The sequence below is a fragment of the Miniopterus schreibersii genome, assembly GCF_964146895.1.
Source record: "Miniopterus schreibersii genome assembly, chromosome: 14".
In the NCBI taxonomy this organism is placed as follows: domain Eukaryota; kingdom Metazoa; phylum Chordata; class Mammalia; order Chiroptera; family Miniopteridae; genus Miniopterus; species Miniopterus schreibersii.
In genome coordinates this window covers 19,373,310-19,395,616 of record NC_138114.1, presented here as the reverse complement: position 1 = coordinate 19,395,616, position 22,307 = coordinate 19,373,310, and the positions used below count along the sequence as shown (strand labels likewise).

Here is a 22,307-nt window from a genome sequence, read left to right as displayed (position 1 = left end):
GGACACTAAAATTTGAATTCCATGTGATTGTCATGTCATAAAATAACTTTTTCCCCCTCATAGGCCATAAACAGGCAGCAAGCCAGGTTTAGTTCAGGAGCTATAGTTTGCCATCCTTGATCTAAGCAAACACAAAATATCCCTGCTTTTCCAAAATTAGTATCCTTGAGGATAGAAGAACATGAATAAGTGTTTTGGGGGTGGTTCAGAACACACCCAAAGCAGTCACCACAAACTAGACATTTATCACTGTATCACTAAAATACACATTTTTAATAAGATTATTTTAGTACATATTTGTCAGCATTGATGAAAAATATTCAACTACTAAAATACTACTACTGTGCCTCAAATTTTTGAATAAAATTAATGCTGGTTGACTTATCCCCAGTACAACACAGGGTAATGCTCACAGTGTTCCCAGTAACAAAGCTGTTTGAGTAAGGGAAACAGTGATCCAGTTTAGTACGAGGCAGGACTGAAATTAGCAGTCTTCCCATAGCAAGCACTAGTTTTGTTTTGGTTCTGTGACACACATAGCTTGAGCACAGTAGAATCTTTCAACTATCCCAACTTCCTAGCAATTAAAGACTCTAGTCCTGTGATTCTCCCTTAATGATGCTTAAGCCTCCAGCATGTTACATGTCAGGTTTTCCTATGTTTATGGCACATCACAGTACAGAGTCCCCAGTCACAGCCAACAGCCAAGATGAGACCCCCTCAAATATTTGGGCTCAATGACTCAGCCTTTAATTCTCACGTTCTACTCCAACTCTAACACAAACGCATGTGAACATAGAACCCATGGCCTCCTGTCATAGTAACATGGATATTAGTTTCAATCACAGGATGCCTCCAGGAATTTTAATATTCAGTAAAAAAGAACCTGTTGCATTTCGCTTCCCATTCTATTCATCCAGGTACTTTGGTTTTAGAATCTCCTTTGGGACTTTCTAAAAGCAGGTCTTCCTACAAGTGTAGTAAATGCACGAGCACAGGTTTCATTCCTTCTATTTTACCAAATGTAGCATTCAACTGGATCTCTCCCATTTTGTATAAAATTATGAAACACAGCTAAAGATGGATCCAGTCCTTCCTAGCATATTAATATAAGATTTTGTTCAAGTCTGCCCTATCCTGTCACAGTAACGACCGCCAATCCTCGGACCGAGGCTCTCAAACAGTACTAAAGTTACTGTTTATAGTGGATGTGTAATTGGCTTAGCCTTTTTTCCCCGGTAGCAAAATTTAAGTCTCTCACATCCATTGGATGTATTTCTTCCCATAAGTAGGAAAGAATTTTTGCCTTCCCCAGCACAACAAATGCCATGATATGTTCAAACTCAGAACCAATGCCAAAAAATAGCAAGATGACAAGTTTGTTTTAACTTTTTATTAAAATGCTTAGGTTACAGATTGAGTTTCTTTTGTAAATGACTGTTTTACTTTTCCTGAAATAGGACATATATGCACTCTGATAAAACAGAATGAAAAGTCTCAATTGATGGGAGTTCCTGTAATAGCTCTGATCCTCACTATTAGCAGCCAAGCTCCTCACAGCTGCTTCTTTCTGCTGTTATTACAGGAACAGTGTTTTATGTGGGGCAAGAAATAAGACTGGTGCCGCTTGACTTTTCAATCCCCTCTTTCTCCAGTGGCGAAAATAAGCCACTTTCACAAAGAGCTGCCCTGCGCAGAATCCGTAGTTTTCCAGCTTGCTACAAAGTGACTGGGGAGACAGGGAAGAGAAAAACAAGAAAACTAACACTGAAGCAGTCACACTTCTCATGTCTCTGGACAGAGAGTGTGGATTACCTTTAGCCAAAGGAAATTAAAAGTATGAAGTTAACTAATTCACCATTGGATCTGTTCACTTAAGGCTTTAACCCCTTTCCAAACCAACAACTACCTAATCCGGCTATGCCTGCTCATAAACGAAAAGTCATGCTCATCCCAGACTTACACTCCACCGAGCCTCTGCATTTGGTACCTGGCAGTGAAAAAGTATGCTTTCCTAATAGTACTGAAGACATTCCTAACAATGAGAAATCCAACTAAAGAATAAGAGACTCTCACCCCAAATATGTGCTATCCACATTTTCCCTACCCTCACATTAGAAGCAAGAATCCACTGAATTCAATCCTCTGCATATTGGCATCCATCATCATCACAATTGTTTTCAATTTTGAGGAAACTACCCCTAATTTTTCATTAAAGGAAAAATGAATGAAGATATTCTCCCATCTTAAGACCACCTCCCATCTCATCATCTTTCACTGCAAGGGTAGAAAATTGGTTAAGATGATGAAAATCGAATTTCACACATGGCATTAAGAAAATGGAAAGCTATAAAAATAATCCTCATCACACTGCTGGGGATGTGGTGGCTTTTATACTCAGTGCTTACTGACACGTGACACTGGCAAAACAGATAGCTCTATACAAAAAGTTCTTGGATTAGAGTTTCCCCAACTTACTTCTGGAATGGAGAAAGGCAATTCCATACCAAAAAACACACAAAAACTCTGGAAAAGATACAGATGTTAACCTTTAAACACCAAAAAAATTGATAACTGATTTTTAAAAAAGCTTACGAACAGTCCAATCAGAGACCAAATTCTGCAAGTGGAAAATTTAAAGTCCACTGAGTAAATCTTTTCCAGATTCAACCAGTTGCTACAATACTAGATTTTTAAATTCTTAAACCACAGAATTAAGAGCCCTTAAGCTGTTAACTTTGTCCTGTGTGACTCTCCTATTCAGAAAAATCCCCCTTAAAATCTGTACAAAAGCAACTGACACACAGGCAGTATATGACAGCATGAGAGATGTTCTCAACTCTTTTATGAGGCAAAAGTTGCTTTTTGTAACTGAAAATGAAAAAGGTGCTACAAAGAGAAATGAAATTTCACAATAGTTAAAAGCAAAGACTGGCTGAAATTTGTAACTTTTAAAATAACAACAATAACCCATTCTATAATGAACTCCTCTGCAGTGAGCAATCTGCTATACACTCTGTGATGAGGAACGGCAGCTTGCCACAGTGGAAACCTGCTGCAACTGTGAGGCCAGGTTCTGCCCTTTCCTAGTCCTCTGTGCACAAGGTGATGCCACCTACTACAAACAAGGCAGTCAGACAGGCAGGGTAGCTTCTCTCACCAACCTGCTAATTCAACAGGGGTAAGTTCACTTGATTGAGCTCTGGCCTCCAACATGTATCTGTGCATAATTTTATGAAGTATCTAAATGCCACTCACTAGATTAAAAAAAAAAAAAAAAGGAATAGAAAACTCTGGACCAAGTAAATTGTAAACTCAAAAAGTTAGAAGGGAAACCAATTACATAAACAACACTTTCTTTAAAAAATAGAATCACTTTCTTTTGAAATCAACCACAGTGGTGAGACGTGTTTTTCTGTTCAGGTGCCCCATGATGGCACACAGCTTTACCCGGCAAATCCTGCCAGCTTCCAAGTCCTAGGATGCTGACCTGCACCAGCACATGGGGCAGCGTGACCTCCTGACAGTGTGGAGAAGAGCACATGTCACCACTGGGCAAAGAGAGCTGACAGAGACTCTTGGCTTCTCAGCGCCAGACATGGTTGTGGAGAGCTTTCCTGGTTCTATTAGAAAAGTTCATGAGGAAGCTGTGAATAGGATCAGTCCAGAGAAGTAAAACTCTTTTATTTTCACTGTCCAAACATCAGTCAATATACTGGGACAGCCAGCGGAAGCCCTCGCCGTAGCCTTGTCTCTTGAGCACGCTGCACATGAACACTTCCATGGGGCGGGCATTCAGCTCCTTCAGGGTCACATTCCCCTAAGGGAGACAAAATCCAGAAAGCCCTATTAGCACCTTCATGGTAGAAAAGTTTGAAAGGGTGATCACAAAAACCACTTTCTCCATTCCTCAAAAGCAAATCTAAGGAGGGATTAATTATAAAAATGTGGTCAAGGCCATACAGATGACTTCCCCAGGGCTTCATACATTCAGGATAGAGTAAGCAGCAAAGTCCTCCTATTCCCAGCCTCTCTCTGTGAAGAGCATTTGCTTTGAACACACCAACATTCATTGGCCAGCTATGGCAGCAAACCAAGAAGAAGGCCACTGGGACCCACAGAACCAGCATGCTCACTGATGGACAAGAGAAGTCTGAGACTTTTTAGAAATAACGATATTTTAGTTAATGCAAACATTCAGAAATATACATTAATAACAGGTTACACTGAAGAAATTAAGAATTCATGTGTGTATGACACTCATGCAAGAGAGGGGAAACTAAAATTAAAGGAAGTATTTCTGGAAAGAAATAGATAACCAAGAGGCAAGACTAAGGAACCATGTAAAAAAGTAATTATAGATCCCAGAAAAGGAAAATTTCAAAAATTAAATATGCCAAAGCCCTGAGCTGAAAAGACCAGGATTCCTGCTTAATGATAGCTGATTTAAATGTTCTCTCACAAGCATACTTTTCTCCTTTGAACTGGAGACAGCATAACCTACTGATCCAGACAACTTGGGTTTTACTCCTGTTTTGTACTGGCTTGCTGTGTAGAGCTGAACACATCACTGTCAGAATTTCATCTTCAAAATGGGGATAAGAATACAAGCTCCCTCAGCAAGGAGCACTGAGGATAACCCAGTACTGTGACTTCAATGCTTGGAAAGTGATTTATATAAATGACCACTCTTCTTCATAACCTGAAATCTCCAGTAAAAAAAAAACAAACTGATTTCTGGCTAAAAAAGGCTCTTTCAAAAGAGATTTCTCAGAGTTGAATTTGAAAGATAGTCAAAAAATTTCTTAAAATGCTGTTTGCCTTTTGTACCATTTCCTTCACTCTCATGTATAACATTAAAAAACAGTTAAAAGATACCCAGCCGGGGGTGGCTCAGCGGTTGAGCACTGACCTAGGATCCAGGCGATCGGGGTTCGATTCCCAGTCAGGGCACATGCCCGGGTTGCGGGCTCGATCCCCAGTCAGGGGTGTGCAAGAGGCAGCCGATCAATGACTCTCTCATCATTGATGTTTCTATCTCTCCCTCTCCTTTCCTCTCTCTGAAATCAATAAAGATGGAAGGGAGGACGGAAGGATGGAAGGAAGGAAGAAGCGAGCTCCGGCTTTCAGAGAGTCTACAAATTACCTGTAATGAAACAAATCCTAAGCCCAGTTAAACTTTAGAAAGACAAATAAAATTTAGATAGCAAAGTATGGAAGTTTGTTTTTTGTTTTTTTTAAATATATCTTTATTGACTTCAGAGAGAGGAAAGGAGAGGGAGAGAGAGAGAGAGAGAGAAACATCAATGATGAGAGAGTCATTGATCAAGCCTGCAACCCAGGCATGTGCCCTGACCGGGAATCGAACCCTGATCGCCTGGATCCCAGGTCGACACTCAACCGCTGAGCCACGCCCAGCCGGGCAGCATGGAAGTTTTAAAAGCTGTGAGTTTCCTTTATAATGTACCCTGAAGATTTTTCTCTTACCTTCCCTGTGGTCTGTCCATAAAGTCCAAATATCTCACGGAGTTTTTCTTCACTGATTGCATCTGCTCTGTCAATTTTGTTACCCAAGATAAGGATTGGCACATTGGATATTGTTTCATCAGTCATTAAAGCCTGAAAACAAGATAAAAAAAAGTGAGGAATCTATGAAAGCCCACCAGATAATGAAAATCTCTTTGACTTCCACTTGTCTATAAGGTATCAAATGTAAAATGGAAATCTAACCATCTTTACACCTGCATGATTAACTCAAAAGTTAATTCTGGACATTACATAGAACGCTCTTAATATTAGATACAAAGCCCCTAAAAATACTTTGACATTAGGCAAAAATCCCCAAATGCCTTCAAAACAATGGCAACTTAAGGCTCTCTATTTATGAGGCAGCTGACCTGCCCCCAACCTTAACTCTGAGCTAAGCCACTCACTCACAGACCATCCTCAGGCTATCCACTGAGCAGTCCTGGAAGCATGAATGCTCTGGCTAGAGAGCCTCAAAAATGACTACAGAAACTCCCCAAGTATTCACTGGGTGCCGATGAGTGCAAAATGCTATCTTGGGTACTGACAGGGATACAAAAGGAGGGGTAAGACACGTCCCTAGCCTCAAGAAATCCTCACTCTATGTTCACACATCTGTCAACAAAGCAAGTGCATGATTGTCACAAGGAATGAGGACAGAATATAAATATTAAAAGACAATCAGGCAAATAAAATGCCGATGTGGGTTCAAGGAAAAGTCTGAGCAAAAATGTACAACCTAAACTGGGCTCTGAAATAGGGAACAGATCTGGAAAGGTAGAAAAGAGGAAGAATATAAGCAATGGCTTTATAGTAGGGAAAGAATTCAGGAAGCTGCATGGAATAACATCTGTCTGAATTAACGCATTTATGGTGACATGCAGTGACAGAGTAAATGGGATAGCAAGGGATAACCAGCATTATGGTTCCAGTCTGAGAGGTTAGCTACAATAGACCCTAAAGACCCCAAATCTAGAAGTTTCAGGACAGAATCTATATACTTTTTAGTACAATGAATTCACAAACAGTATCTATCTATAGTGCTCAGGTAAGAGATGATGATCCAGCCTAAGATGGCAGCATATGATGAATAGTGCTGCAGGCATTTTGGAGTAAAGAGGTAAAGAGACTGAAGTTTAAATAATAACAGACAAAAGAGGAGCCAAAGCTGGCATAGATTTCAAGACTGGGTGAGCTGGTTCTGGTACCAATTCCAATGTGAAGGGTGGTTCCCCAGCCAACAAGCAATTCTCAGGACTCCAGCTGGGTGTCCTACAATTCAACTCAATTCTGATACTATCTATCTGAAGATAAACATCAGATTCTACAGGTTAAGGGTTTAGTCCTACAAGACTCCTGCCCCTCTTCAGACACCAGTACCAAGTCCAGGTTATCACTTGTACTTCTGACCAACTGGGTAAAAATCAGAGGTTCCCATAACCCCCTCCTTGGGTTTAATTGTTAGAATGACTCACAGAACTCAGAGAACCATTTTACTTACTAGATTACTGGTTTACTATAAAAGGCTACAACTCCGGCAACAGCCAGATAAAAGAGATGCATAGGGAAGGTATGGGGAAAAGGCATGGAGCATCCATGCCCTCTCCAGGCATACCATTCTCCCCAAACCTCCCAACCCAGAAGCTCTCTGAATGCTGTTTTTTTGGTTTTTATAGAAGCTTTATTACATAGTCATGATTGATTAAATCCTTGGCCACTGGCAATTAATTCAACCTCCAGCCCCTCTCCTCCCTGGGGGTCAGGGGATGGGGTTGAAAGTTCCAATCTCTACTAGCTGGGTCTCCTGGCAACCTCACCCTTAGAAGAGGTCTAAAAGCTACCTCATTAACATAACAAAAGACAACTATGTGGCTCCCCACGCTTAGGAAATTCCAGGAACTGTGTGCCAGGAACTATGGATGAAGACCAAATATATATTTCTCATAAATTACAATGCTGCACTGGGAATCTAGTTCTCACTAACAGGAAAAGCAGGAAAGCCTAGAGTTGGATGGATAAAGGGGAACATACTTTAACCATCTTAAGTTCTAGGAAATGACAAAATAGAGTAAGGAAGTCATTCATGCTAACAAAGTGCCTAAGGTCCGATGTTTTGCTAGGTACAGAAGTTTCGTTTCGCAAAGAAGACAGACAATGTCCCTACCATTTAAGATCGTAGTCTGGTGGGAGAGACCTATTAAAAAAAAACAGTAAAGACAAAAGACACTGATGAGGTGGAGAGTCCAACAATCTGAGAAGAGGAGGATTCCTAGAAGTGGTCATGCCTGAACTCTAAATTCTCTTAAAGGACATTTTCAAATTTACCAGCAAAAGGGGGTAGGGGGTCAGGTGAGAAAGCCAGGCAGGGATAGCCACTTCTGCATACTCAAAGAAGGGCAAATTGTTCTCTATGTTTGAAATGTAATTTAAAGTAAGCAATAGAAAAGGTGGAGAAATATACAGAGGCATGCTCTTGAGAGAGTTTATGTGCTAAGCAGAGCTGTGGATTTTACCCTGAAGATGACAGAGACCTATTAATGGGTGACAGAGACCTAAGTAAGGCAATGACAAGTCTGAGAAAGTTCCTTCTAGCATTATTACAGTGTATGGCAGGGTGGTGGTGAAATCTACAGTAATTCACATGGTGGGGAAGATAAAAAGTTCCATTTTGGGAGAACAGAATTGGTGGGTGGAGTTGTCCAGTAGGCAGCATTATGTATGAGGCTGGAGCTGAACAGAGGTATGGACAAGAGAAGTCCATTTGGGAGTCACTGTGGCAGAAGAAGGAATGGAATAGCCTGGACCAGCCTAGGAGAAAGTATAGACCCTGAGGAAATAACAAGATTAAAGGGTGATGCAGAGGAGTAAGTATTTGGGGAAGAGTCTGAGAAGTATCAACCAGAGAGAGAACACCAAAGCCAAGAATGTAAAGAGGAGTTTAAAAAGAGAGAATGGCCAGTGCCAAGGGGTCAAGTAAGAGGACTGCCCTATAGGTGATTCTACATGAGCCAAGAATACAGATTTGAGAAACATACTTACAAATAAACTTGAGACACATTCAAATTGCCAGGAACAAGAATGCAAAGAGACAATTATAAATCCAAGAGAAAGAAGAGGCACAGAGCGAAGCAGTGAAGGTAACAAAGCAACACTATAGAAATTGTCAAGCCAAGAAAATGCACTGTTGAGAAAGGAGAAAATCTGAAGTGAGTCCTTGATAGTGCTGCACCCTGCACGTGACCAAAACTGAAGACTGAGAACAGATTCTTAAGGTCTGGCAAGTAATTCAGTGCAAGGGTGTGTAGGCACAACCTGAGAAGGCAGATTCAAAATGTAAAGGACTCTAATCTCTTTAAAGGTGTCACTATGCCAACACTTCATAAAGAGTGACCATACATGATATGTGAAAGGGAAAGAAGTTAATTATGCTGAGACAACAGGTATAAACTGGGGAGCGTCTTGTGCAAACTGGACACAGAGTCACCCTATAATAGACATAAACAAAGTTAATTTACTCAAGTTCAAGCTGAGTTTCCTTAAGACACTGAAAAGCAACGTTGTAGGTTTCAAAACACTTTCTTCTCCTAACTAGGACCTTTATTAAATGTAAACTGGAATGATCACGTATTGGCACTACTGAGCTGTATTCCTTAAAAGAAATATAGGCCAAGGAAAAAAATATAAACATACATTAAGTTCAACTTTGGATTCCATGAGGCGAGGATGATCCGCACAATCCACCAAAAAGACAATCCCATTAATTGCTGGGAGATAATTTTTCCAAACCCGACGTGCTAAAAGACAAAGTTCATAGTTGCATCAATAAAAAAAAAAAATCCATTTTGAATAATGGTCATATCTTGGCCAGATTTCAATAGCATTAAACTCCGTATGATTTTTCAACTCCTAGCCATTATTAAAAGTCAGAACAGAAGGTATGAACTGGTGGTCCATGAAACTGAATGATTTTTTAAAACTCAAAAACCAGGGGTTTTTGCCTGATTTTCTCCAAAACTGCAACACTTGTCAATCCCATGCCTACCTACCCACATGCCCCTTTGGATGAGATCTGGGCTGTTCAGTCTATCAAAGTTCCTACCACTCCCTACTGTCTTATACCCAGTCAATTTGACTCACTTAAATCACATACCTTGCCCTTGGAGCCATGTTAGTTTGCAACCATTCAGTTAAAATATCATGATGCCAATTACTTGTCCATATTAACTTGAGTCCTAAGTTAGTTCCTAACCAACTGATGTGTAAGCGTACTGACACACTCATCCACTCAGCCGTCAGGGAGGCTGGGCTGACAGGTGGTTCACATACCCAGGCCAATCACCTGTTTCCCATATTCAACCAAGTGTGCCCTATAATTTTTCTTTGTCTATGATATGAAGTGATAATGGTTTAGGAAGCAATGCTTTGCTTGTATTATAATTTCTAAGTCATTCATTTCTAATTCTTTCAATGAGATAACTAAGGAAGCATATCTACATTAAACAGTTAATAAGGTCACCTCTAAAGTGGGACTGGGAAGAAGAGTTTGGGGAAACTTTCACTTTTACCTCCTACCATATTTGTATACTGACTGTATACTGAATTTGTTACACTGAGTCTAGATTTTTATAATAGTTAGATATATATATTAAAAAATATACACACACACACACACACATATATATAAAGGAAACTTCCAAACGTACAGTATTTTAGTAACTTCTGTGTAACAGTGGCTAGGCTATTATGAAAAACTGTTTCTTTTAAGTAAATTTTCCTCAAACTAACCTATATACATGAACACATTTCCCTTCTTACTCTATCAAAATCTGAAGGCTAAATTATTACACCAAATAATACATAATTCCCAGTTCAGATGTCTAAAAACACCTATTGCTCTGCATTCTCCAAATGGCCTCAGTTCAGCTTATAACTGTATTACCTCGGAATTTAAATTTGTAAGCAGTTACAAATCTTTTTGAAAGAAGAAAAGAAATTATATACCCTTTCCTACCCAAATGAAAATACTGTAAGATTATAGAAAAACAAGAAAAAAGATAATCTAGAATCCTCCATCAAAACACACACACTGCTAATGTTCTTGTCTATTGTCTTTCAATATTTTTTTCTGTACAGATATTTTATATAATTGTGATCTTACTACACATATGATTTGGAAGCATATAAATATTAAGTACATAAAATAAATGTAATTATATGCTACTGAAATCACTTACTATAAAATTATTTGGATCACTTCCCAGTCTTTTGGCTAAAATTTTTTTGGCCGAATGATTAATTACCAATATTCTTTTTTTTTTTCCTCAATGTTTTGTTAATCCTCACCCAAGAATATTTTTCCATTTATTTTTAGAGAGACTAAAAGGGGTATGAGGGGTGGGGGGATTGATGTGAGAGAGACACATTGATTGACTGCCTCCAACACACGACCCAACCGGGACTGAGGATAGAACCTGCAACCCAGATACATGCCCTTGACTGGGGATGGAACTCAAGACCTTTCGGTGCTTGGGCCAATGCTCTAACCACTGAGAACACCAGCCAGGGTCCAATATTCTATTTTTTAACTAAACTTTAAAAACCTGTTATCAGAGTCTACCTAACATAATGCTCCAAAAGGAAAACTTCTCAACTCAATTTAATAACAAGTGAATAAATCTGAAAGAATCCCAGTAGGTTCTTTCTACCTTCCCAGAATATTTATTCCCACATCTTAAATGTTTTACTCCTAAGACCTGAGTTTTACCAAATGTAAAGCGAGTGTGCATCAGATAAAAATGGCCCATTCTGTATATCTCTAAAACACATATAAGACACCTGATAGGAATCTGGGAACCAGAGAGACACAGCCTGAGTAAGGCAAAATGCACTGAGAACAAGTAGAACAAAATGTTCCACAAACTGACCCAAATGGGGTAGAGTAAGTTTGTGGAACAAAATATCAATTTAGATCAGCATGATCCCAAGTAGTCATTGTATTATTTTTACAATTTTGACAAGCTTGAAATTACTTACAAAGAATAATTTAATTTCCTATATACTAACACTCCACTGAAAAAAGGATAAAAAGAGACACGATTAAATTTGATGTGATACTGCATTGGATCATGTTTTAAAAGGAAAAATGCTATAAAGGAGATTATGGGGACAACTGACCAAAAAAAAAAAAATGAATACACACTACAGAGTAGATAAAAATAAAACTTCCTGGGTTTGATAACTATTAAGATCATATACGGGAATATTCTTGTTCTTAGAAAATATACATTAAATATTAAGGAATAAAAGACCATGATGGACTCACAAACGATTCAAGAAAAATAAATATTAATATGTATTATATAAAGAGGGAGACTAATAAATGTGGACAAAAGGTATGAAGAAGTGGACTTCTCTATTATTTATGAAACTTTTCACAATTTGGAAATTACTTCAAAATAGTAAGTGAATAAACCAACTTCATTAAAATAAGATCAATCCTAAATGCAAGCAATTTAAAAGGTAAAAATGACAAACTGCTTTAAAAAAAAGAGGGGTACAAAATAAACCACAAGTCAATACCATCCTTCCAATGAACCTTTTCTTACCTTGCTCATGCCCACCAAGATCAAAAGTTGTAAAAGTCATTCCAGCAATCGTCAGCTCCTCTGATGCTGAAAAATTGTCAAAAAAGAGGAAAGAAATAAACTTCTCCATCCAAGCACCCCAGCCACATGAGTATTGTAAGCCAATATAAATGCAAAACTTAATAAAGCTTTCACCTTGTAAAGAAAAGAATATAATTGTGAAAATATTCTTAAATTATTTTTAAAAGCCAAGTTTATTTTTTTCCAATGTGTCTGCTGCTTCTTGGAAGTAGATATGAGAGATGTGTCCTGTTACAGGGCCAGTGAGAACAGAGAGTGACAAAGTTCCAGAGGTTCAGACTTACGAGTATGTGACCTATTTGTCCTATACGGAATTTTTTCAAGAGAGCTGTCTTTTGGGACCTCAGTTAAGAAAAGAACTACATCAATTGGGGATTCATCCTCCAGCCCTGACACTGACCTTTAAATACCAAAAGGTCACCTGGTATTTTCAAACCTACTTGGATGTAATGTTGGAACATGTTGGCCCAATCTGTCATCTTTTAGCATGTGTAGAAGAGTGGTTTTGCCTGCATTGTCCAAACCCAAGAATACAAGTTTCCCAGATTTCTTGTACAGTCCTAAAAGAGAAAAAAATTTTAACATAATTTTGCTCTCTGCATACCAAAGGCTGCTTGTATTTAAATCGTTGGAGGAAATGTAGAAAGTTTGAAACCTATGATATATTTCAAGGAAATTTGCTTTACCTAGGAACTGGAGCACACTGCTGAAGCCATTGTAGATCCACTCAAAGATGAAAGACATTATTAATGCTTACTACCTGTATAAAATAAGAAAACAGCAAACATTAGCTTTCTGAATGCTATATAGTTCTGGAGAAGTTAACTTTTATTCCCTGGCCCTGATGCATGTTTACAGTCCCATGTTTTGGGGCATAAGAAAACAAAGGATTTTGCACCCTGTAGGGAAGTCTCTGGGATCTTTTGATCTGCACAAACTCCTGACTTTTAACAGTTTTCAACCTACAACACTCAGAAGACTAGGAACTGAAGATATACCTTCCTCTTTTACTATTACTTACTCCTCCAGGAAGCTGCTCATTCACATTCTCTAGATATACCGCCGCTGTCTACCAGTTAACAAATTCTCTAGGAAATCAGTCCCATCAATCATCTGTAGCAAAATTTCACATCAATTCATTAAGTAGAAAATAATGGGGGGGAAAGGCATATTAACCAGAATGAAAAGCTGCTTGTAAACTGCTCTTAAAAAACAGTCACAATTTGTCCTGCTGCATTTATCAATGCTATCTCTTCTTGTTTGTTTGCTTTTTTTTCTATCTCATTTTCATTTTCTTTTTGCTATCTCTTCTTAAACAATACTTGTTTAGCCCCTCTCAACTTATAGAAGAGGTGATACCACTATTTTGGAGAGAGCCATGAAGCAGTAAGAAGATAATCCTTTCATAATGTGAATAATCAAGACCTAACCACTGTACAAATACAGATTTTCTTAAAATAAGAATACTCATTCAGGATACTGTGGAAGGTTCCCAGCCAAGCACATACCTTAATTAGTATTGATATTAACATCACTTTTTCTACTGTTTCCCAAAGGCCTAGACAAAACAAAAGATGATCCAAAGCTACAAAAAGGTCTACACACATTGGTAATAAGCAAGAGGAACTGTGAAAGAAGTTAAGAAAGGAAGATCTAAAGCCAATGGCAGGTGGTAAGGTTTCTCATTGAGTCAGCATTTCCTGGTCACACTGAACTTTGCCTCATTATTGCAGATTCGGTGATGAGAAAGATCCCACATTTTCAATCCTGTCCATCATCAAGAGCATCTGAACACAATAGTTTATACTACTAGATGTGACCAACTGCTTTCAAATAAAACTTTCATGAAGCTTTGTTGTTTCAAAAAAGTAAAAGTTTAGTGGTGTTACTTTTACTAGTAACTTGGTAAAAAGGTTATCCATAAAAACCTACCTATATTCTTCAAAGAATGCTAGATGAAGAAGAAATTGGAAAATGGAGACAATGTATGTTATTTTCTTTTTCATTCAATTACTGGTTTTTGTGTTTGTTTTTTATCAGGCCTGTGACCTCAACTATAAACTTTAGGGGCTGCTTAATGCTTATTTTCTCTGGCTCTTACATGGAAGGCCAAATGAAGGGCAGGAGTTTGAGAGTGAGACTAAAGGCAAAAACTTTTATAAAAAGATACTAAATAAAGGGTTTTTTCCTTTCAGTAACATCAAAATATATTTTGGCAGAAAGAATAAATTTAGCATGTTAAATAACAATTCTGGCTGGAAACCTGTCTTGCGCTTTAAGAAGTCCAGAGACTTAGTACACTTACAAAGTTCCTGTGCTTAACTTCCCACGATAGGTAAGGAAGAGAACAATGGCCACGTCTGTGCAACCCCACAAACCAGCCATCCAACCTTCCCTACTTTCCTCAGTCTACCACGTGGAGAAGTGCAGATCACCTTTAGAAAGCGCCTGTCATTTAGGTCACTTCCACCCTGATCCCTCCCTTAAAACCCAACACATGCATTCATTTGCACTACAATGGTTTGCAGTCAGTACTTTACAGACTCTTTGTAAAGTTTTATCACATCGTTTTTTTAGAAGTACTCCAGCTAGGCAAATTCTCGGAAGGTGACAAGGGGAAAACCCCATTTTAAGGAAGTTTTCATTTTAAATGAACTACTTTGATTTTCCAATTTATTTTCCCTTGACATAATCTGAGTTAAGCATCCTATAATCCTTCCCATCAGAATGATCTATGAAGAGTGAAGAAACTCTTCAGGCGATGTTAAAAAAATTTAAAAAACCCTTATTGGACACAAAGAGTTGTGCTGCATTACTACCCTAATTTCATGGCACCGCCATTCCTGAGGTCTTAGGATCTGTATCCCTTTCTAAGTAGTTATACAGTTAATGCAGTGCCTGCACATACATCTCATTTCAATCTCACACCAACCTTACTGGGAAGGAATCCTTGGCCTCCCTTAACATAATGAAGATGCCGACACTCCTAGGTTAGCCAGCTTAACAAAGACTGCTCAGCTGGAAAAGTAACAGTGCAAGAAAAATAACAGTGCCTTCCTCCTTCAATACCAAAGTCACAGCTCTTCCTGTTAATATTACACAAAATTCAAATCAAAATTGCAAAACTGCTTTTAAAAAAACATCAAACTTCCTTAACCCATCAGCTACACTCAGGATAATCTTCTAAAGCTTTCTTCCTTACAATGCATCACACCTTTTGAATGGTATGTTAACTAGCATTGATCTATCCCTGATTCACTCTACCACCTTCTGGCATCTTATGGCAATTAGAGTAGTCTACAATTTAAGGGCTCTGAACTATCAACAAAAGCACTGCCAAAGTACACCGAACTAAAATGTGCAAATTTCAAGACTGATTGATCAAATCAATAAAAAGGAAAAGCACTAGGGTGCGCATTAGCCAATAAAGAGTCAATGCATCACTTCCTATACATACTCATTACTTCTACACATACTCAGAGCAACTTTGAGACACCATTCCAAACAGATCAGGGGTACCAGGCAAGCCGGCTTTTAGCTAAGAAACCTGCTTAGCTACAGGGTGTATGTGTCAAAGGCCGGACCCATTGCAAAGCTCCACAAGCCCCTGTTACAATCTAAGCAGATGGATCAAGGTGAAGGTGAAAAGACAAGAGCAAGAGAGAATACTAACGAGACAACTTGGTGTCCACGCTCACTTGAGTGCTCCTGACCGCTCGGCTACAATCATGAGCTAAACATTCATCTATATACCAAACGAACATGAAGAAAGTTTGCCATGAAATGAAGACAGAGGAGATAAAAGAAGGAGACAGAAGGGGAAAATATGGGTTCGACCAAGGACATCAGATGATAGCAGAGCTTAAGTGTGAGGGGGGTGGGGAGCCCGGGACTAGGAGGCAGGAGAACTGGTTCCAACGCTTACACTTGCTATCTCTGGGGCCTTGGCCAATTCACTGTGCCTCGGCGAGCCTTAGTCCCCGAGTCTGTAAAACAAGGGTAATCGTCAAGGTCTCTCACCCGCCTCACCGAGGGCTCTAATGGAAGCCTCATCTGAGACAGGGGATGTGAAGCTGTTTCGTAAACCAGAGCGCACAGTACAGACAAGAAAACTGTTATCCGGCCCAGCAGCTACAAGACCCCCGATACCCCGGAGGCAGGCGCGGGACCGTGCGGACCCGGCCGGGTCGGCCCATCCCCGCCCAGAACCAGTCCCGCGGCTCCACAGAACCGCCTGCGTGTCACTTCCCCCCCCACACCCCGCCTGCGCCGGCCTCCGCCCCGACCCTTCTGCCGCCCACCCCAGCCGGTACGGCCCCGGCTCCCTCCCTCAAGGCGGCAGCCAGACATACGGCCCAACGGGCTCCTCCGGCGGCGGCGGGCGGCTTCGACCCTCCTCTGAGCGCACAGCCCAGCAGCACCCGGGACCGCCAGCAACTCGCCGGATATACGTAACACCTCTCCCCCGGGACTTCCGGGCGCGTGCTTGCCCCGCCCCTTCGCGCGTCACGGAGCTCTGCAACCGCGGGGCGCCCTACAAGCGACTCCAGCGGCGGAGGGGCGGGCCTGGGGCGGGGCGAGAGCGCTCGGGGGCGGGCCCGACCTGGCCACGGCTCCTCCCTTACGGATCGCAGGACGCGCGAGACGTGGCAGCGCCGCGGCCCGGATCTGCAAGCTGGTCACCAGCTGGGAAGCCCTGGGCGAGCTGACAAGCGCCGCAGGCCCCGGTGTGCCCGCCTCTAAGGTGGGTGAAGGGGGCATTGTTGGGCATGTTGCCAGTTTTTCTAGAGTGTGTTTTCAATAAATGTTTTGACTATGTCCTTAATAAGTAAATAATAGGACTGGGACAATTGGGTAGTCAAAAAACCTAAAAGGTGAATTTATAAATCACATACTATACCAAGTAAGTTGCAAGTGATTCAAAGATTTGTATGTTTTCAAATGACACCATAAAAGTATTAAACAAATGGAAGGAAACATGAATGAATTCCTTATAATATTGGAATGCAGAAACCTTTCTGGTTCTGATTGAAAATCCAGAAGCCATAAAAGATTGATAAATGTAACTACAGAAAAATAGAAAACTTTTATATTAAAACAACAACAGTGATGCCACCATAATACTCAACAGATAACAAGTTGAGAAAAAATATATGTAATCACATCCAAGGCAAGTGAAGAATTAATGTGAAAAAGACTAATTGTTGTTAGAAAAATAAGCAAAGGTTAGGACCAGACAATTCACAGGAAAGGAAATGTAAATGGCTCTTAAACACAATAAACTAATAATAGAAATATAGTAGGTATTATAGATTACAGAATGGGGCAAACGTAAATTTATAGCTATGAGTACTCGAAACACAGTTTGTTTGTTTTTTAAGTGTTCCTTTTTTTTTTTTTAATATATCTTTATTGATTTCAGAGAGAGCAAATGAGAGGGAGAGAGGGAGAGAGAAACATCAGTGAGAGAGAGTCATTGATCGGCTGCAGCCCGCAACCCGGGCATGTGCCCTGACTGGGAATCGAACCCTGATCGCTTGGATCCTAGGTCCATGCTCAACCACTGAGCCACACCCGGCCGGGCCACAGTTTGTTCTTTATTATTATTTATTAATCATTGTATTCTCCATATGAACAGCTGTAAGCCTACTTTTGCCCCACCCTGTATATAGATATAGAAAATAATAAAAGATAAATAAACTCACTGAGATACCATTTTCATTCATCAGGTTGGCAAAGTCCACCTGTTTATTGGTGACAAGGCTCTTTTAAATGTAATAGTCAAGGAAGACCCCACAAAGGTGTCATTTGGACCAGACCTGAAGGACATCTGGGGGTAAAATGTTTCAGGCTGACAGCAGAGCACATGCAAAGGCCCTGAGGCAGAAGTGTGCTTAAGAGGTCCTGGGAACAGCTGGGAGGCCAGTGTAGCTGGGTAGGATAGTAAGGGGAAGAGTAACAGATGAGGTGAGAGAGGTGAGGGGGTAAGCAGTTAAGAACTGGGAAGGCTCTGAGATTTTACCTCACTTGCAAGCTAACAACTTAGTCTAATATACTTCCATGGATACTGACAGAGATGCAAGACTCCTGGGGCAGAGAAAGAATTTCATTACCTTAAGCATGGCAAGTAACATGAGCTTCTTGTTTGTGTCTTTTCCATTTACCTCCCTCTCCACCCAAGTACTTCGGGGTGACACAGAGCAGCCCAGGTAAATGCTACCCATATAGTGGGTTTGCATCACAGCTGAGGAACCCAGAGCTTAGGAAACTCAAATCTTTCATAATGGACTGTAAGCAAAGCTGCCCAACCTTTGACCCAGAAGTAGACATCATTTCACCGGAAGGTAAACAAACCTGTCCCCAAGCCCCAGACAAAGAGTCTGTCTTCCAAGGCTGTTCCTAATATATATAAACATCCTTGGAAAGATAGTCCAAACAAAGGCAGTCTGTACTTCTGCTCGAAGAAAAGCAGAAATGGAAGAGATTGTGGAGAATTGTCGCTCAACAGGGGTAAAGCTTTAGAGCCTTGTAGGCCACTGTGAGGATTTTAGCTTTTTTATTGTGGGTGATCTGGAGAGCCACTAGAGGGTCTGAGCACAGGAATTTTATGTAATTCTTCTCCCCACTCTATTCTTATACCCTACACATGCTCAACATTAGCTAGACATGCACTCAGAAATTAAAATAGAGCCTGAAAAGTAACTGTGTTGGTCAGCGTTCTCCAGAGAAACAGAACCAATAGGATCTTTACAGATACATACAAAAGGAAGTTTGCCCTAGCTGGTTTGGCTCAGTGGTTAGAATGTTGGCCTGAGGACTGAAGGGTCCTGGGTTCGATTCCAGCCAAGGGCATGTGTCTTGGTTGCAGGCTTGATCCCCAGCCCTAGTTAGTGAGTGAGTGGGAGGTGGCCAATTGATGTGCTTCTCTCTCTCTCTCTCCCCCTCCTCCCTTTCACTCTCTCTGAAAAGCAATAGAAAAAATATCCTTGGTGAAGATTAAAGAAAAAAAATTTTTTTAAGTATATAAGAGGAAATTTATTAAAGGGACTGGCTCACACAGTTATGGAGGCCAACAGGTCCCATGATCTGCTGTCTACAGGCTGGAGAACCAGGAAAGTCAGTGGTATAATTTAGTCCAAGTCCCAAGTCGAGAACTAGGAGGCTGCTGGTGTAAGTCCTGGAGTCAGAATGCCTGAGAATCAGAAGCTTTGATGTCCAAGGGCAGGAAAGATGGCTGTCTCAGCTCAAGAGAGAGAGAATTAGCCCTTCTTTTGTGTTTTTGTTCCATTTGGGCCCTCAACAGATTGGGTGATGCCCACCCACATTGATGAAGGTTGATGTCTTTACTCAGTCTCCTGAATCAAATGCTAATCTCTTCCAGAAACACCCTCACAAACACACCCAGAAATAATGTTTTACCAGTATCTTTTCTATAAGTGTGTTTGTAGTAGACATCTTTGCTGCAAGCATTTTTGCCACATTTTCACTGCATAATGGCTGTAAGGCAATTTTGCGGTAAGAAAGATAAAAATCACAGAAATAAAAGAAGAACATTAAAAAGGAGAGCAAAATTTAAGAGTCTTTCTTATAAAATACAAAATATTTGAATTCATTTAAAATGTGTATAGATTCATGTCAGTACTACACAAATAGCTGACTTTATTTTGTGGATTGTACCTAAGCACTTGTCTTATGGGAAATATGAATTCAACTCTGCATTCTCAGAAAAGGCCCTCAGGCTTTCTACTCCAAAGGTAGTGTTTCAAAATAAGACAACTCTTGGGGCAAATCATCATCATCTGGAAGAGTTGCTAACAATTTAAAACCACTACCACATCTACTTGTCACTGTGTAGACCATTATGAGGTACTAGCTAAGATTTATATGTAATATAAAAATGGGAGTAACTGTGAGAAGTTCTTCAATAGAGAAATGAAACTAACTTGACAACTAGGTCAAATATGCTAAATCTGTTGGAGGTTGTTGATTCAGCAACCTAACGGAAATGAAACCTAACTGAAAACTGGCTTAATTAAATACATTAAATCTGCTGAAGTCAACTAATAAGTTAATGGAGAAATTAAACTAAACAAACAAAAAAACAAGCTGTCAATCATTTATTTTATCTTTTTGACAGCCAAATTGCCTCATGGCCAATTAGTTACATGGCTAAAATGTCTGTAGCGAAGATGCTATGGTGAAAGTACTGTAATGCTGTTGTAATAACCTCGTTATTATTTAACAAGAAAGGAGGAAAGGGAAGACTAAATAATATAGGCATGCCATTTATACAGCTTTGCTAACTTAATACTCTCCAAGTCTGTTCCCCGATGGGGGAAGGGACTGGACAAAGGCTGTTTAGACACGTGCCTGGTAAAGTCTGAGTGACATGGGAAGATGCTTACCTGTCTGTCACTCACACCTGGGAACAAATTAGTGGCCAGGATGGGCTTGGCCGCTGCAAGCACATGAAACCTGAATATTTAAACTTCCAGACAAAGAAGCACTCTCTCTTCTCTCTCTGGCACACCCAGTTCCTGGCTCTCCTGTTGCAGGGGCATTCTCCCCTGCACCCAGGTGGCCATGGCCATGTGGGACTCCACATACTGGGTTAATGGGCTTTAATTGGATGCTGAACTACACCCGCTGCAACATGGAACGGATCTACCTAATACATAGAAACAAACCCAAACAGGCAGCCAAAATGGGGGACAAAAAAGCCCTAAATGAAAGAACAAAAGAAGTCTCCAGGAAAAGAGCTAAATGAAATGGAGATAAGCAATCTGTCAGATATAGAGTTTAGAATACTGATTGTAAGGATGATGAAAAGAGATAGGGATACTATGAAGGAGATTAAGAATGACAGCAGAAATAAAGAATACATTGGAAAGAATATAGAGCAGATTAGAGGAAGCTGAGGATCAGATTAGTGAATTAGAAGACAGGGTAGAAAAAAATCACTCAATCAGAAATCCAAAAAGAAAAAACAGAGATCCAAAAATTAAAAAACAGGAGGACAGTTTCAGAGAGCTGTGGGACAGCATGAAATGTAACAATATTTGCGTTATAGGAATGCCAGAAGGGGAAGAGAAAAAGCAAGGCATAGACAATTTGTTTGGAGAAATAATGGCAGAAAACTTCCCTAACCTGGTCAAAGAAAAAGTCACACAAGTTCAGGAGGCACAGACAGTTCCAAGCAAGAAGAACCCAAAGAGGTCCACACCCAAACACATTATAATTAAAATGCCAAAAATTCAAGACAAAGAGAGAATATTAAAGGCAGCTAGAGAAAAGCAATCTGTTACCTACAAAGGAACTCCCATAAGGCTGTCAGCTGATTTTTCATCAAAAACTCTACAGGCATGAAGTATTCAAGGTAATGCAAAACAAAGATCTGAATCCAAGACTATTCTATCCAGCAAGACTATCTTTCAAGATAGATGGTGAAATAAAGAGCATCCCAGACCAAAAAAAAAGGCTAAAGGAGTTTATCACCACCAAACCAGCATAGCAGGAAATGTTAAAGGAACTGCTGAAATTAGAAGTAGAAATATATAGAGAGAGAGAAACATAGGCATAAAGAATTAAAATGGCAATAGATATCTATCAATAACAACCTTAAATGTAAAACAAGTCGCTACAAGTTCAAGAAGATTGAAATCATATCAAGTATCTCAGATCACAATGGCATGAAATTAGAAATCAACTATAGTAAAAACACTCAAAAGCATTCAAACACATGGAGGCTAAATAGCATGTTATTAAACAATGAATGAGTTATCAATAAGATTAAGAAAAAAATCAAAAACTTCCCGGAAACAAATGAAAAGAAACACACAACAACCCAAAGTCCATGGGACACAGCAAAAGCAGTCCTAAGAGGGAAGTTCATAGCACTACAGGCCTACCTCAAAAAGCAAGAAAATTTTTTAGTAAGCTCTCTAATCCTACAACCTATAGAATTAGAAAGCTCCCCCATGAAGCTGTCCGGACCAGGGCTTTCGTTTGCTGGGAGTTTTTTTATTGCTGCTTCGATTTCATCAGTTGTTAGCCTATTCAGATTTTGATTCTTCCTGATGCAGTTTTACATGATCTCACTCATATGTGGAATCTAAT

The 22,307-nt window shown here is 40.0% G+C and overlaps 1 protein-coding gene across 2 annotated transcripts; it reads right to left on the bottom strand.

Annotated features, from left to right (window-relative positions):
- Positions 1-1,378: 1,378 nt before the first annotated feature.
- Positions 1,379-16,673, bottom strand: SAR1A (secretion associated Ras related GTPase 1A). 2 transcript variants are annotated; one of them, XM_081158770.1, is made up of 8 exons: positions 16,544-16,655; positions 16,117-16,177; positions 12,878-12,951; positions 12,632-12,751; positions 12,132-12,197; positions 9,217-9,320; positions 5,488-5,619; positions 1,379-3,820 (listed from the first exon to the last, which is right to left on the bottom strand). In XM_081158770.1, the coding sequence occupies exons 3-8, from the start codon at positions 12,933-12,935 to the stop codon at positions 3,704-3,706; spliced, it is 597 nt and encodes a 198-aa protein (XP_081014896.1). In that variant the 5' UTR covers positions 12,936-12,951; positions 16,117-16,177; positions 16,544-16,655; the 3' UTR covers positions 1,379-3,703. The 2 variants fall into 2 exon arrangements, with proteins under 2 accessions (XP_081014896.1, XP_081014895.1); XM_081158769.1 differs by lacking the exon at positions 16,117-16,177 and having other exon boundaries at positions 16,544-16,673.
- Between the last annotated feature and the right edge of the window lie 5,634 nt (positions 16,674-22,307).